The sequence below is a fragment of the Dipodomys merriami genome, unplaced genomic scaffold (genome assembly GCF_024711535.1).
Source record: "Dipodomys merriami isolate MVZ:Mamm:240054 unplaced genomic scaffold, mDipMer1.0.p SCAF_21, whole genome shotgun sequence".
In the NCBI taxonomy this organism is placed as follows: Eukaryota; Metazoa; Chordata; class Mammalia; order Rodentia; family Heteromyidae; genus Dipodomys; species Dipodomys merriami.
This window is the reverse complement of record NW_027203493.1, coordinates 481,587-494,055: the sequence shown is the minus strand read 5'-3', so window position 1 is coordinate 494,055 and position 12,469 is coordinate 481,587. Positions and strand designations below refer to the sequence as shown.

At 52.8% G+C, this 12,469-nt stretch overlaps 2 protein-coding genes across 4 annotated transcripts; one reads left to right on the top strand and one right to left on the bottom strand.

Moving 5' to 3' along the window:
• Nucleotides 1–104: 104 nt before the first annotated feature.
• LOC138833811 (rod outer segment membrane protein 1) lies at nucleotides 105–2,558 on the top strand. Its single transcript, XM_070032143.1, has 3 exons — nucleotides 105–1,063; nucleotides 1,479–1,725; nucleotides 1,826–2,558. Exons 1-3 carry the CDS (start codon nucleotides 474–476, stop codon nucleotides 2,045–2,047), a joined length of 1,059 nt encoding a protein of 352 aa, XP_069888244.1. The 5' UTR covers nucleotides 105–473; the 3' UTR covers nucleotides 2,048–2,558.
• A 188-nt stretch (nucleotides 2,559–2,746) lies between these two features.
• LOC138833807 (galactosylgalactosylxylosylprotein 3-beta-glucuronosyltransferase 3) lies at nucleotides 2,747–9,371 on the bottom strand. Of its 3 annotated transcripts, none has more exons than XM_070032133.1 (5): nucleotides 9,125–9,371; nucleotides 7,552–7,791; nucleotides 4,366–4,726; nucleotides 3,873–4,163; nucleotides 2,747–3,229 (listed from the first exon to the last, which is right to left on the bottom strand). In XM_070032133.1, exons 1-5 carry the CDS (start codon nucleotides 9,190–9,192, stop codon nucleotides 3,131–3,133), a joined length of 1,059 nt encoding a protein of 352 aa, XP_069888234.1. In that variant the 5' UTR covers nucleotides 9,193–9,371; the 3' UTR covers nucleotides 2,747–3,130. The 3 variants fall into 3 exon arrangements, with proteins under 3 accessions (XP_069888234.1, XP_069888235.1, XP_069888236.1); XM_070032134.1 differs by having other exon boundaries at nucleotides 7,552–7,726; nucleotides 9,105–9,370; XM_070032135.1 differs by having other exon boundaries at nucleotides 9,105–9,186.
• Between the last annotated feature and the right edge of the window lie 3,098 nt (nucleotides 9,372–12,469).

Genomic DNA, 12,469 nt, shown 5'->3' with positions numbered 1-12,469 from the left:
GGGTAACCCCTCCCCGTCCGGGCCCCGCGGCCCTGTGCGCGGGCGGGCCCGGCCCCTGACCGCTCCTGGACTCGAGCTTCCGAGCCCTTCCGGGGTCCCCCCCCCCCCCGCCCGTCCCGGGATCCCAAGGGACTCGGGACGGGGCGCGGGCTCCCGAGGTCTCCTCTCCACCCCCCCCCCGCCCTGCAGCCAGGCCGCCGCCGGGCCGGTCGAACCCCCACTTCCGCGAAGGGGCAGGGCGGGGTCACGAAGTGGGCGCTGTGCCCGTGGGCGGGGCTTTCCCGAAGGGGCAAGGCCCGCGCATCCAGAATCGGGGCCGGCAGAGGGTTAAGGCCCAGTGGGAGGATGCCCAGGGTATTGGGGTCAGCATGGCATTAACCTAGCTCAAGCCAGGCCGGGCTGACTCAGCACCCTGTCCTGGCCATCCGTCATCCCCGACGGCTCTGCACTCTCCCCTCGGGCAGAGATGGGAGATGGCGCCGGTGCTGCCCCTGGTGCTGCCCCTCCAGGCCCGCATCCGTCTGGCGCAAGGGCTCTGGCTCCTCTCCTGGCTGCTGGCATTAGCCAGCGGCCTCACCCTGGTCTCTAGTGGGCACCTCCTGGCCCAGCTGAGGCACCTGGGCACTTTCCTGGCCCCCTCCTGTCGGTTCCCTGCCTTGCCGCAGACCGCCTTGGCGGCGGGGGCGGTGGCTCTGGGCACCGGGCTGGGGGCGGCAGGAGCCAGCCGGGCCAGTCTGGATGCGGCTCGGTTCCCTCCCTGGCGGGGCGTCCTGGGCCCGCTGCTGGCGGCTGGCACAGCTGGGGGCGGAGGGCTTCTGATCCTTGCCCTGGGGCTAGCCCTGGGTTTGCCTATGAGTCTGGACCAGGGGCTGGAGGAAGGGCTGGGGATCGCCCTGGCTCACTACAAGGACACTGAGGTGCCTGGGCGCTGTCAGGCCAAGCGACTGATGGATGAGCTGCAGTTGAAGCATCATTGCTGCGGGCGCCATGGCTACAAGGATTGGTTTGGGGTCCAGTGGGTCAGCAGCCGTTACCTGGACCCCAATGACCAGGATGTGGTTGAGTGAGTGATTTGCTTCTCCCCTTCTCTTCCTTCTTTTCCTCGCCCCCTACCCTGCACTCCAGGCCCTCCTGCTGCTTTGAACCACCCCTCCCCACCCCCATCCCATCCAGACGGGCAACAAATGGAACACAGTGGTTGAGAATTGGGGTTACAGTTCTGTTATGTATCAGCTGTGCCACCCGAGGCATGTTGCCAAAGCCACTCTGGGCCCATTTCCTCCTCTATAAAATGTAGATAACAGTGCCTATCTTGCTAGGAGTTGTGAAGATAAGTGAATTATGCGTGCTTGGCACAGAGTAAAGCCGTCTATAAATGTTTTACTATCATTTTTCCCTCCTTAATTCCTGTGGACCCCACACACACAACTTTTCCCCCAGGCCTGAGTTGGCCAACATCCTAAGCCCTTGCCTTGCAGCCGGATCCAGAGCAATGTGGAAGGCCTGTACCTGACCGACGGGGTCCCTTTCTCCTGCTGCAACCCCCACTCGCCCCGGCCTTGCCTGCAAAGCCGACTCTCAGACCCTTACGCCCACCCTCTCTTCGATCCCCGACAACGCAACCTAAACCTTTGGGCCCAAGGGTGCCACGAGGTGCTGCTGGGACACCTGCAGGACTTGTCTAGCACGCTGGGCAGCATGCTGGCTGTCACATTCCTGCTGCAGGTGAGTCAGCAAAGGACCCTGGGTCCCCTTCCATCTGGGACTTCAGCCCTGGGGCTCTGGGAACCACTGACTACCACCCCCACCCTCGCTTTTCCCACAGGCTCTGGTGCTCCTCGGCCTGAGGTATCTGCAGACAGCGCTGGAGGGGCTTGGAGGGGTCATTGATGGGGAAGGAGAAACCCAGGGTTACCTCCTCCCCGGTGGGCTGAAAGACATGCTGAAAACAGCGTGGCTGCCAGGAGGGGGTACCCACAAACCAGCGCCTGAGGAAGCCCCACCAGAAGACGACCCTCCCAAGGAGGATCAGCCAGAGGAGGCCTAGCAATCTGCAGTTGGGATGGGGCACAGGGGCAGAGGAAGAGGAAGGGATGGACAAATGTGGGAAACTCAAGGTCTTGAGCTCTCCCTTGACTTTTTTGCTTAAGGTGGGCTCTCTACCATTTGAGCCACAGTTCCACTTCCAGCTTTTTTCTTTTTTTCTTTGTGTGGTTAACTGGAGATAAAGGGACTCACAGACTTTTCCTAGCCCAGGCTGGCTTCCAACTGTGATCCTTAGATCTCAGCCTCCTGAGTAGCTAGGAATACAGGCAGGATGCCACCCTATGCCTGGCAAACTCCAACTCCTCATCAAGACTCTAGGAGGAGACTCCTAGAATTAGAAGGGTTACGGGTAGTCACAGGCTAGACTGGGGTGAGAAACTAGATTTCCTAGGAACCAGCCCTGTGGTCAAAGCCACTAGATATGAGAAAAACACTGGGTGATGGGAAAGTACCCTGCAGGGCTGGAGATGGCCTCTGGTGCAGGCTCTGTAAATAAAGTGTTTGGATGGAAACCATCGTTCTTTCTCATGGAGTACATGACAAAAAATGCCTTTCTGTGTGAAGGGGAAGCCAGGACTCCAGAGTTTTGACCCTGGCCCGGCCCGTGCAGGAATAGGTGCCTATAGGTGCCCACATCTCTCAGAAGCACGGAGCATGAACAAGGTATGCCAAGCAAAGGAAAACAGAAGGCCCCTTCAGATTGAGATTGTTTATTCTGGAGGTAGGAAGGGGTCCACATGCTCAGGTGGGGAGGGTCCAGCCCAGCTCCTCCAGCCCCCCCAGTGCATGCCCAGCCCCAATAAGTTACCCAGTTCCTCAGCCACCCCCCCTGCTGAGTCCATCTGTCCTGCTCCACCCCAGGCAGAGCTGACCTGGCTCCACACAACAGCTGCTTGTCCCCAGCCTGTGGACAGTTCCACATGGCAGGCTGGGGAAGGGAGAAGGCGGTACACCACATCCTGGGGCCAGAGGAGCCGCCTCTGCTAAGGGGTCAAGACTTGCAGTAGCACATGTTGGATAGGCCTGGAGCCCAATCCCACGAGGTCTGTGCCTAAAGTGAGGTCGAAGCCGGAGTGAGCCTCCATCACACCTCAACGGCTGGGTCTGAGCCCCGGCCCTGCCGCTGCAGCTGCTCCTCCTGCTTCATCTTGGGCTTCTCTGTCCGCGTGTGCCACACCAGCACCTGTGCCGAAGGGTTTCAGTTACAGCCAGGACCGGCCATCGCCAGGCCTTTGGAGCCTGATGGACAGTGGATGCTCCCTCCCTCTCTACCTTCGGTGTTGGCTAGGTTGTGTGAAGGGCAGGGGTGGAGGGGATGTCAGTGTCTTTAAAATGGGGCTTTGTTCCTTTGCCCTCACGGGCTCCAAGGAGTCTGTGACACTCAGTGGCAGCAAACGCTGTTCCTCCCTAGCTCCCAGCTGTCCCATAGAAGGGTAAGCAGGGTTGATCAGAGATCAGAACGTCCCTCCTTGTTCAAATACCCATTCCCTGGGTCTTGCCCGTTTGCTTGTTTGTTTTGCTTTTGTACCAGCCTGGAACTTGAACTCAGGGCCTGGGTGCTGTCCCTAAGCATTTTGTGCTCAAGACCAACACTCAACCACTTGAGGCATGGCTCCACTTCCGGCTTTTTTGGTGTTTAATTGGAGATAAAGAGTCTCATGGACTTTCCTGCTCCTATTGGCTTTGAACCATGATCCTCAGATCTCAGTCTCCTGAGGAGCAAGGATTACAGGCGTGAGCTACTGCACCTGGCTTATACTGCCCCACTTCTCCAACCACCTATCTGTCCCAGAGCTGGGTTTCTGTGCCACCTCCATCCCCCTTACCCGCGTACAGTTGGCAGCCTTCGGCTCCAGGTTCTTGGGATCCACGAGATGGCTCAGGAGACTACTCTCCAGGTGGCCCCGGGGAGCAGTGGCATCAAACTGGGCATTGGGCTTAGCCAACAGCAAGGGCAGGGCGACAGCAAATCCCGCCATGTCCACAGGGAACGGCCTGTTGGGCTCCCATGCCGTGTGGAAGCCCACAACCCGGCCATCCTGTACCCGAGGGCCCTCGAATCGCAGGCCGCCCACCAGCCCTACGGGCCACACTGAGACACCTCGGGTCCAACGCATCTAACGGAGATGGGGAGAGAAGAAACACGGGTGGCCCGGGGAGGGGTGAGGGGAGGGAACAGCAGAAAGAACCACCTGGTTCACTCTGCCCGACTCTGCTCCCCATGTCTCACCCAGAAGCCTTCAGGGACACTGGTAACCAAGGTAACAGATGCAGGCAGTTCCATCTGGCCTCCTTCCCCATTCCCATCCCAGGTCTCACCTCCTCAAAGAGCTCCCGACTGTAGGTGTTGTCATCATCGGCGAAATACACGACTCCCTGGGTCCCTGGTGCTGGTGGGTCCTTTTCCCCTCCCACTGCACCCCCTCTTCCCCGGAGCCAGTCCAGGGCCTTGTTTCGCTGCTCTACACCACGGGGCCGAACCCAGCCTGGCTCTCCTTCCCGAAGCCGCTGGGCCTTGGGGGTAAGGACGGCTAGGTGTGTGAAGAGGAGACCGGAGGCAGCTAGCAGCCCCGAGACCAGCGGGGTAGGGCCCTCGGAGTCCTCCACCAGCAGCCAGTGTAGCCGGGGCACCAGGCTCAGGGTCTGGGACAGCCGCACCAGCTCTGCCTTCTGCACCAGCCTGCAGGGGAAGAGATGCAGGAAGGTACATGGCATCCTGGGCTCACTGCAGCCTGGATAATACAAAGCTTCTCCTGGCTCACTGTTACTATCTTCCCTAGCTTCTCCTCAGCCAGTGCCCAAGTGCTCTCTTTATTATTATTTTATTTATTTATTTTTGTAGGTCATGGGCCTGAACTCTGGGCCTGGGCGCTGTCCCTCAGCTTTTCAGCTCAAGGCCAGCGTTCTACCACTTGAACCACAGCCCCACTTCTGGTTTTCTGGTGGTTCATTGGAGATAAGAGTCTCATAGATTTTCCTGCCCAAGCTGGCTCTGAACTGTGATCCTCAGATCTCAGCCTCTTGGGTAGCTAGGATTACAGGCGTGAGCCACAGGCACCCAGCTTCCAAGGGCCCTCTTTATTAACCATCAATTCCCTGCCCACACTCACCTGCCCTGCCCTGCCATTCTAATCAGTCTCCACCACCCACCTCAAACCTAGGAGACAATCAACTAACCACACAGGCATTGGGACCACCACACAGATCTGGGTTTGAATCCCAGCTGTGTAACCTAAGGTTGAAATACTTGGGAGAAATGGTTAGCTCTGAGTCTTCCCTTTACTCAGCTGTAAAATGGGAATAACAATACTTTGTAACAATGTTATTGTAAAAGTAAACATGATCATGACTTTTTTGAAAACACTGGGAGACCAGGTTCTCAGGTTCTTTTCCTCCTGTGCTGGGTGTCTAGGGAGAGGGATTCTAGAGGAGTTCCTCCATTATTCTTCTGCAGGGAGGAAGACTCAGTCATCGTTGACATCTGCTGCCTGCCCCAGGAGTGGTGGTGCATGCAGGAATGTGCACGTGGGTGGAGGGGACCTAGAGCTGCCTGTGTGGAGATGGCGCAGCCATCTGACTCCAGAGATGCACATGTGTTATGAGGCCCTTTTGGCTGCAGATCCCAAACTACATTTCCAAATTGGTTTTTTATCAGTAATAAAGCTATTCTTTGACTTAACACAAATGTCAAACATTTAGCACATTGTGTGGTAAAGAGTAACACGCTGTACATGATAGCTAGTGAAGGCATTTCTAGAAATTAAAATAACTGGCCTATTTCTACTGCTTTTTTTTTGGGGGGGGGTGCTAGGATTTGAACTCAGGGCCTCATAACTTGCTAAGCAAGTGTTCTATCACTGAAACCACACCTCTAATCCTTATCTCTTTCATTATATTTAAGAGTCTCACTATAGCTGGGCGCTGGTGGTTCATGGCTGTAATCCTAGCTACTCAGGAGGCTGAGCTCTGAGGATCGCAGTGCAAAGCCAGCCCAGGCAGGAAAGTCCATGAGACTTTTATTTCCAATAAACCACTAGAAAACCAGAACTGGCACTGTGGCTCAAGCAGTAGAGCACTCTCCTTGAGCTGAAGAGAGCAAGGACAGTGCCCAAGCCCAGAGTTCAAGCCCCACGACCGACAAAAAAAATAAGTCTCACTATTTTGTCTGGGCCAGCCTGGACTGTAATCCTCCTATATAGGCTTCCCACCATAGCTGGGATGTGGACAGATGCATGCCACCACACCCAGCTTCTTAGTAGTTTAGATGGGGTCTTGTAAGGCCTTTACAAGGCTTGGGCTGGTTGTTGTTGAAACTGGATCCAAGTAACTAGGATTACAGGTGTGAGCCACAACCTTCAGTTCCCTTCCCACTTTTTTTTTCTTCAGTGCTATAAGCAAGCATTCTACCACTGAGCATCATCTCCAGCCCTCTAATTTTAATTAATTATTTATTTCAGTGGCAATATGGGGACTTGAATTTCCAAGGTTAGCATTCTACCATTTGGTCCACACTTGCAGCCTTGTTTTTGGCTGGTTATTTTGGAGACAGAATCTATCAACTTTTCTGCCAGGGCAAAAGCAGTGATAGTTCTGAGTAGCTAAAATTACAGGTATGAGCACTAGCACCCGATTTGATTTTTTTTTTAATTTGCTCATTTTTTTTAATTGTGAAAATACCATATAGAGGTGTTATAATTACATGGGCAAGATAATGAGTACATTTCTTAGCAAGCATTGTTGCCTCCTCCTTTGTTTCCCCTTACCATCCCTTCCCAAGTCCCCCCCCCACTCTCCCACCTCCCTACCCACCCCCCCGATTTTTTTTTTTTTGTAATTTTATTGTCTTATTTCAAAATCCAAGCTGGGCACTGGTGGCTTACACCTGTAATCCTAGTTACTCAAGGAGGCTGAGATCTGAGGATCATGATTCAAAGCCAGCCCAGACAAGAAAGCCTGTAAGATTCTTATTTCCAATTAACCAGCAGAAAACCAGAAGTGGAACTGTGGCTCAAAGTGGTAGACCACTAGCCTTGAGCAAAAGAGCTCAGGTACAGCACCAGGGGCCTGAGTTCAAGACCTACAACCACTACCAACAATAACAAAAAACCCAGCAGGAATTTTATATACTTACTAGTACACTGTTATGTTCTTTAAAAAAATCCATTTTCCCACAACTTATAGCTCATTTATGGTATTGTTTGGCAGCTCTAGCTTACAAACATCCCCTACCCCAGCATCTGCCCCAATTCATCATCTTTTTTTTTTTGCCAGTTCTGGGGCTTGAATTCAGGGTCTAGGCACTGTCCCTGAGCTTCTTTTGCTCAAGGCTAGTACCTACCACTTGAGCCACAGCTCCACTTCCAGCTTGTTCTGTTTATGAGATACTGAGGAATGGAACCCAGGGCTTCATGCATGTTAGGCAAGCACTCTACCACTAAGCCACATTCCCAGCCCCCAACCCAATTTCTTGGTTGATGCATCCCTCTGCTACAACACAACCCATACCTGGCATAGGTGGGGGTAATGACATAGATAGTAGGCAAGGCCTCAGGTTCCGGGGGCTGGGCAGGGGCAGGGGGTGGGCGACGGAGATCTGCTTGCAGCTGGGAAATCCTCAGATCCTTCTGCCGGAGCTGCTCAGCTGCTGCCCGCAGGGGAGGGAGGCAGTCACATGGCTGGCCTGGTCCCAAGAAGCACCAATAGGGAAGGGGAGTGGGGACAGAGAACCATAAAATGTTCAGCATCCTAATGGGACAAAAAAAATCTTTTCATTAACTCACAGCCAATATCCCTTACAATTTTATTTTAGCATTTCCTACAGCTCTGGAATGCACTGCTTCAATCGGCAGCATCCTACTACATAGTCCAGGCTGACTTAGAATTCTTGACCTTCTAGCTTCTGACCCCTGAATACTGGAATGTACTGTGGTGCCCTAAACCACCACATCCCCCCCCACCCCCCTCACAGGTAGAACCAAGGGCCTTGCATTACCAGGCAAGCGCTCTACCACTAAGCTCCTCTCCTAGACAATCTAACATTTTCAAGTTGGACACAGAGCTACTAATCTGTCTTTATCCTTTCTATCCAATGGTCCTAATGTTACAATCTAGATTTCTAAGGAACTCATCAATGTTCCTTTTTTTTTGGTCCATCATTCAGCTTGAACTCTGGGCCTGGGTGCTGAGCGTTTCAACTCAAGGCAAGCACTCTACCACTTGAACCACAGCACCACTTCCGACTTTTTTCTGCTTATGTGGTGCTGAGGAATCGAACCTAGGGCCACATGCATGCGAGGCAAGCACTCTACCACTGAGCCAACTTCCCAGCTCCTCATCAATATTCCCTTTAATCAAACCAATATACTTGAGGACCATGCAGTGGCACTATCCTTAAAACCCTGTATAAGAGGTGGAGTTCAGTCTGCTCCCTGGGCTGTGTGACCACAGTTCTGTCATTAAATCCACTGGTTCCACCACCGGATACTCCTAGGGAAACACAGACTAGACCCTGTCCTAACAGACCTTTCACTTTTAGTGGAAGAAGTAGAGACTACACAAAGAAACAAATTGTTAAAAAAAAAATCGTTACAAACTGCAGTGGGCCATGAGGGGAATAAAGAGAGGCTAAAAGAGAATCTGGAATAATACAGATCACTTTAGCTAGTCGAGGAAGGCCTCTGAGGAGATGACAAGTGAGTTAAAACTGCAAGGGTGAGAAAAAAATAGGTGTTCGGGGCAAGCTGAGAGAAGAGCATTGCCGGCCGGGGGAACAAGTCAAGAGCTCGAGAGAGCACGAATGTGGGGTTCTGGGGAGCCTGTCAGGAAGCCAGTCCGGCTAGAACAGGACGAGGGAGAGGGGTCGACCCTGGCTCCTGGCAGCGTCCTGCGGGGCCCTGCAGCCTCTAGGAGACAGGCGGAGCGCCCCGGAGCGGCGAGGGCGCGGGGCCGCCGAGGGCTGTCCCGAGGGCCGAGCGGGACGGACCGCGTGGGCGCAGAGCTCCGTCCCCAGGGCGGGCCGCCCCGACACACCCCGCCCCGCCCGGCCCCGCCCCGCTCACCGAGTTGCACCAGCGCGTACAGAAGGCCCGCGATCGACACCAGGAAGTAGGCGAGAAAGACGTTCTTCAGCTTCAGCTTCAGCTTCATGGCCGCGCCGCCACGGACGCTCGGGCCGGCGGGGATCGGCGCGGGGACGAAGGGTCCCCCGCCCCCGCCCCGCAAGCCCCGCCCCTGCAGCGGCCCCGCCCTGCACCCCGCCTTCTTCGAGCTCTTTGCAGGCACCCAGGAGCTGGGGCTGACAGCACCCGTCAGGACCCACTTCCGGTCATCGGCGGAGGGGGGGGCAGGAGGGGCGAACATCCGGTCCCAACACCTGGTTCCGGGAACCAAGGGGCGGTGGCGTCATATCCGGCATGTCAAGTGCGCGTGTCAAACTAGGCTGGAAGCACGCGGGACCTCCCTCATGCTAGCGTGGAATTGCATGGGAAAAATCCGGCCCCTGCTCATCGATTTGTTCTAGTGTCCCGCTCTCATCAGCCACAGCACGAAGTTGCTTAATCCTTCTTACACAAATGAATGAACTCTAGGGTCTACCATGTGCCAGGCTGGTCCTCTGCATCTCTCATGCCCTTACTGAGCTAGACAGAGCTGACCTCATTTTATAGACAAAAAGCTAACTGACAAAAATTATGCCATTGCCACGAGCAATTTTCGATGTGCCTTCTCATTTCTTCCCGCCCAGTTTACAGCAGGTGACAATTGGGCAGGAGGAGGTGCCAAGGCAAAACACTACCTCCTAAGGAATTGAACTGTTTGTTTTTTGTTTTTAGACCGGTCGTGGAACTTGAATTCTGGGCCTGGGCACTGTCCCTGACCTCTTCAGCGCAAGGCGAGCGCTTCCCCACTTAAGCCACAGCGCCACTTCTGGTTTTCTGGAGATAATAGTCTTACGGATTTTTCCTGCCCAGGCTGGCTTTGAACTGCGATCCTCAGATCTCAGCCTCCTGAGTAGCTAGAATTACAGGCGTGAGCCACCAGCTCCCAGCTTGAATTTTCTCAAACTAGGGGATTTCACAGACAGATTTTTTTAAATCACTTTACAAGGTATTCAGCACTCAATTTGCCTTTTGAAAAATAACAGAGGAGGAATCCCAAGGTGTAACTTCTCTGAATATTTAAAATACAATTTACCTGACTTATGTAACTGTAACCCTTCTGCACATCACCTTTACAATAAAAATTAAAAAAATAAAGCCGGGCGCTGGTGGCTCACGCCTGTAATCCTAGCTACTCAGGAGGCTGAGATCTGAGGATCGCGGTTCAAAGCCAGCCCGGGCAGGAGAGACCGTGAGACTCCTATCTCCAATAAACCACCAGAAAACCGGAAGTGGTGCTGTGGCTCAAGTGGTAGAGCACTCACCTTGAGCTGAAGAGCTGAGGGACAGCACCCAGGCCCAGAGTTCAAGCCCCACGGCCGACCCCCAAAAAAAAAAAATTAAAAAAATAAAATAGTAGTTAGCCAGGCACCAGTGGCTCACACCTGTCATCCTAGCTACTCAGGAGACTGAGGATCAAAGTTCCAAGCCAGAGTGGGCAGGAAAGTCCATGAGACTCATCTCCAATAAATTTCTCAGAAAATGCCAGAGGTGGTTCAAGTGGTAGAGGGTTAGCCTTGAGCACAAAGAGGCTATCCAGGCCCTGAGTTCAAGTCCCTAGGACCAGCAAAAATAAATATTATTTATTGAAATTGAACTGCAAAAGTTTTTGTTTTTTTGGTCATGGGGTCTGAGTTCTGGGCGTGGGTGCTGTTCCCTGAGCTCTTCAGCTCAAGGCTAGCACTTACCACTTTACCTTGGCTTTTTTTTTTTTTTTTTTTTTGTCACTCATGGGGCATGAACTCTGGGCCTGGGTACAGGCTGTCCCTCAGCTCTTCAGCTCAAAGGGAGTGATCTACCATTTGAGCCACAGCACCACTTTCAGTTTTCAGGTGGTTAATTGAAGAGTCTCAGCCCCAGCTAGCTTTGAACCATGATCCCCAGACCTCAGCCTCCCGAGTAGCTAGGATTTCAGGGCTGATTAGCTAGGATTATAGGCATGAGCCACAGATGCCCAGCTGGTGTCTTGGCTATCATTCAACTTCTTGCTTAGTTTGTATGTCTACCACTTGAGCCACACCTTCAGTCCAGCATGGCTAATTAGACATGGATTATTATAGCATTTTCTGCTCAGGTTGGCTTAGAACTAAGATCCTTCAGGTCTCAGCCTCCTAAGTAGCAGAGCCAACACCAGCCTGGAGACCACTTGGCTTCCATAGCTAGGAGGCAGCACATACTAGTGTTGCAGATCCGCAGACAATGCCTGCTAGTGTTGCAACTCAATGCTAGACCTGCACTGTAGCCTCCTCAGATTGACTTAGCAACTCAATGAATGAAGTCCAGGACAACAGATAGTATGAAATGCTTTATTTCTTGTTTTTGTTTTTGTCAGTCATGGGGCTTGAACTCTGGGCCTGGGCGCTGTTCCCCAGCACTTCAGCTTAAGGCGAGCGCTCTACCACTTGAGCTACAGCGCCACTTCCGGTTTTCTGGTGGTTTTATTGGAGATAGGAGTCTCACGGTCTCTCCTGCCCGGGCTGGCTTTGAACCGCGATCCTCAGATCTCAGCCTCCTGAGTAGCTAGGATTACAGGCGTGAGCCACCAGCGCCCGGCTCCAGTCCGTTTCTTTTTATTGTCAGTCCTAGGGCTTGAACTCAGGGCCTGGGTTCTATTTCCCTGATCTCTAGCATTCTACCAGTTTGAGCCATAGCTCTACTTCCTCTTTCCTGGTGGGTAATTGGAGACAACAGTCTCACTGGGACTTTTCTGCTCAGATGGTTTCAAACCTGGATCCTCAGATCTCAGCCTCCTGAGTATCTAGAATTGTAGAGGTAAATCACTGGTGCCTGGATTAATGGAAGATTTTTTTTTTTAAATTGTAATCTAAAAACAGCTTCTACTTTGAAAAAAAAATGACTTTTAATTTCCTCCAAGAGACCACTGCCATCTGATATTGTTATATCCAAGAAACATTGTCAATTCTGATGTCCACTTAGTAAGCAAGTTTATTTATTTATTTATTTATTTATTTATTTATTTATTTATTTATTTATTGTTGGTCATGGGGCTTGAGCTCTGGGCCTGGGTGCTATCCCTGAGCTCTTCAGCTCATGGTTAGTGCTCTACCACTTGAGTTACAGCGCCACTTCCAGGGTTCTGGTGGTTTACTGGAGATAACAAGTCTCACAGACTTTCCTGTCCAGGCTGGATTTGAACCATCATCCTCAGATCTCAGCCTCCTGAGTAGCTAGGACTGCAGGCATGAGCCACTAGTGCCTGGCTACCAAGTCTACTTTAAAATCCAGGGCTTTGCTGGCATCTAACAAGC

Coding starts and splice junctions, on each gene's coding strand:
- LOC138833811 (XM_070032143.1), top strand. CDS start 474: ATGGCGCCGGTGCTGCCCCTGGTGCTGCCCCTCCAGGCCCGCATCCGT. Junction 1,064..1,478: donor AATGACCAGGATGTGGTTGA/GTGAGTGATTTG, acceptor CTTGCCTTGCAG/CCGGATCCAGAGCAATGTGG. Junction 1,726..1,825: donor CTGTCACATTCCTGCTGCAG/GTGAGTCAGCAA, acceptor CTTTTCCCACAG/GCTCTGGTGCTCCTCGGCCT.
- LOC138833807 (XM_070032133.1), bottom strand. CDS start 9,192: ATGAAGCTGAAGCTGAAGCTGAAGAACGTCTTTCTCGCCTACTTCCTG. Junction 7,792..9,124: donor GTGTCGATCGCGGGCCTTCT/GTACGCGCTGGT, acceptor TTGTCCCATTAG/GATGCTGAACATTTTATGGT. Junction 3,230..3,872: donor AGGCTGCCAACTGTACGCGG/GTAAGGGGGATG, acceptor CCTTCGGCACAG/GTGCTGGTGTGGCACACGCG.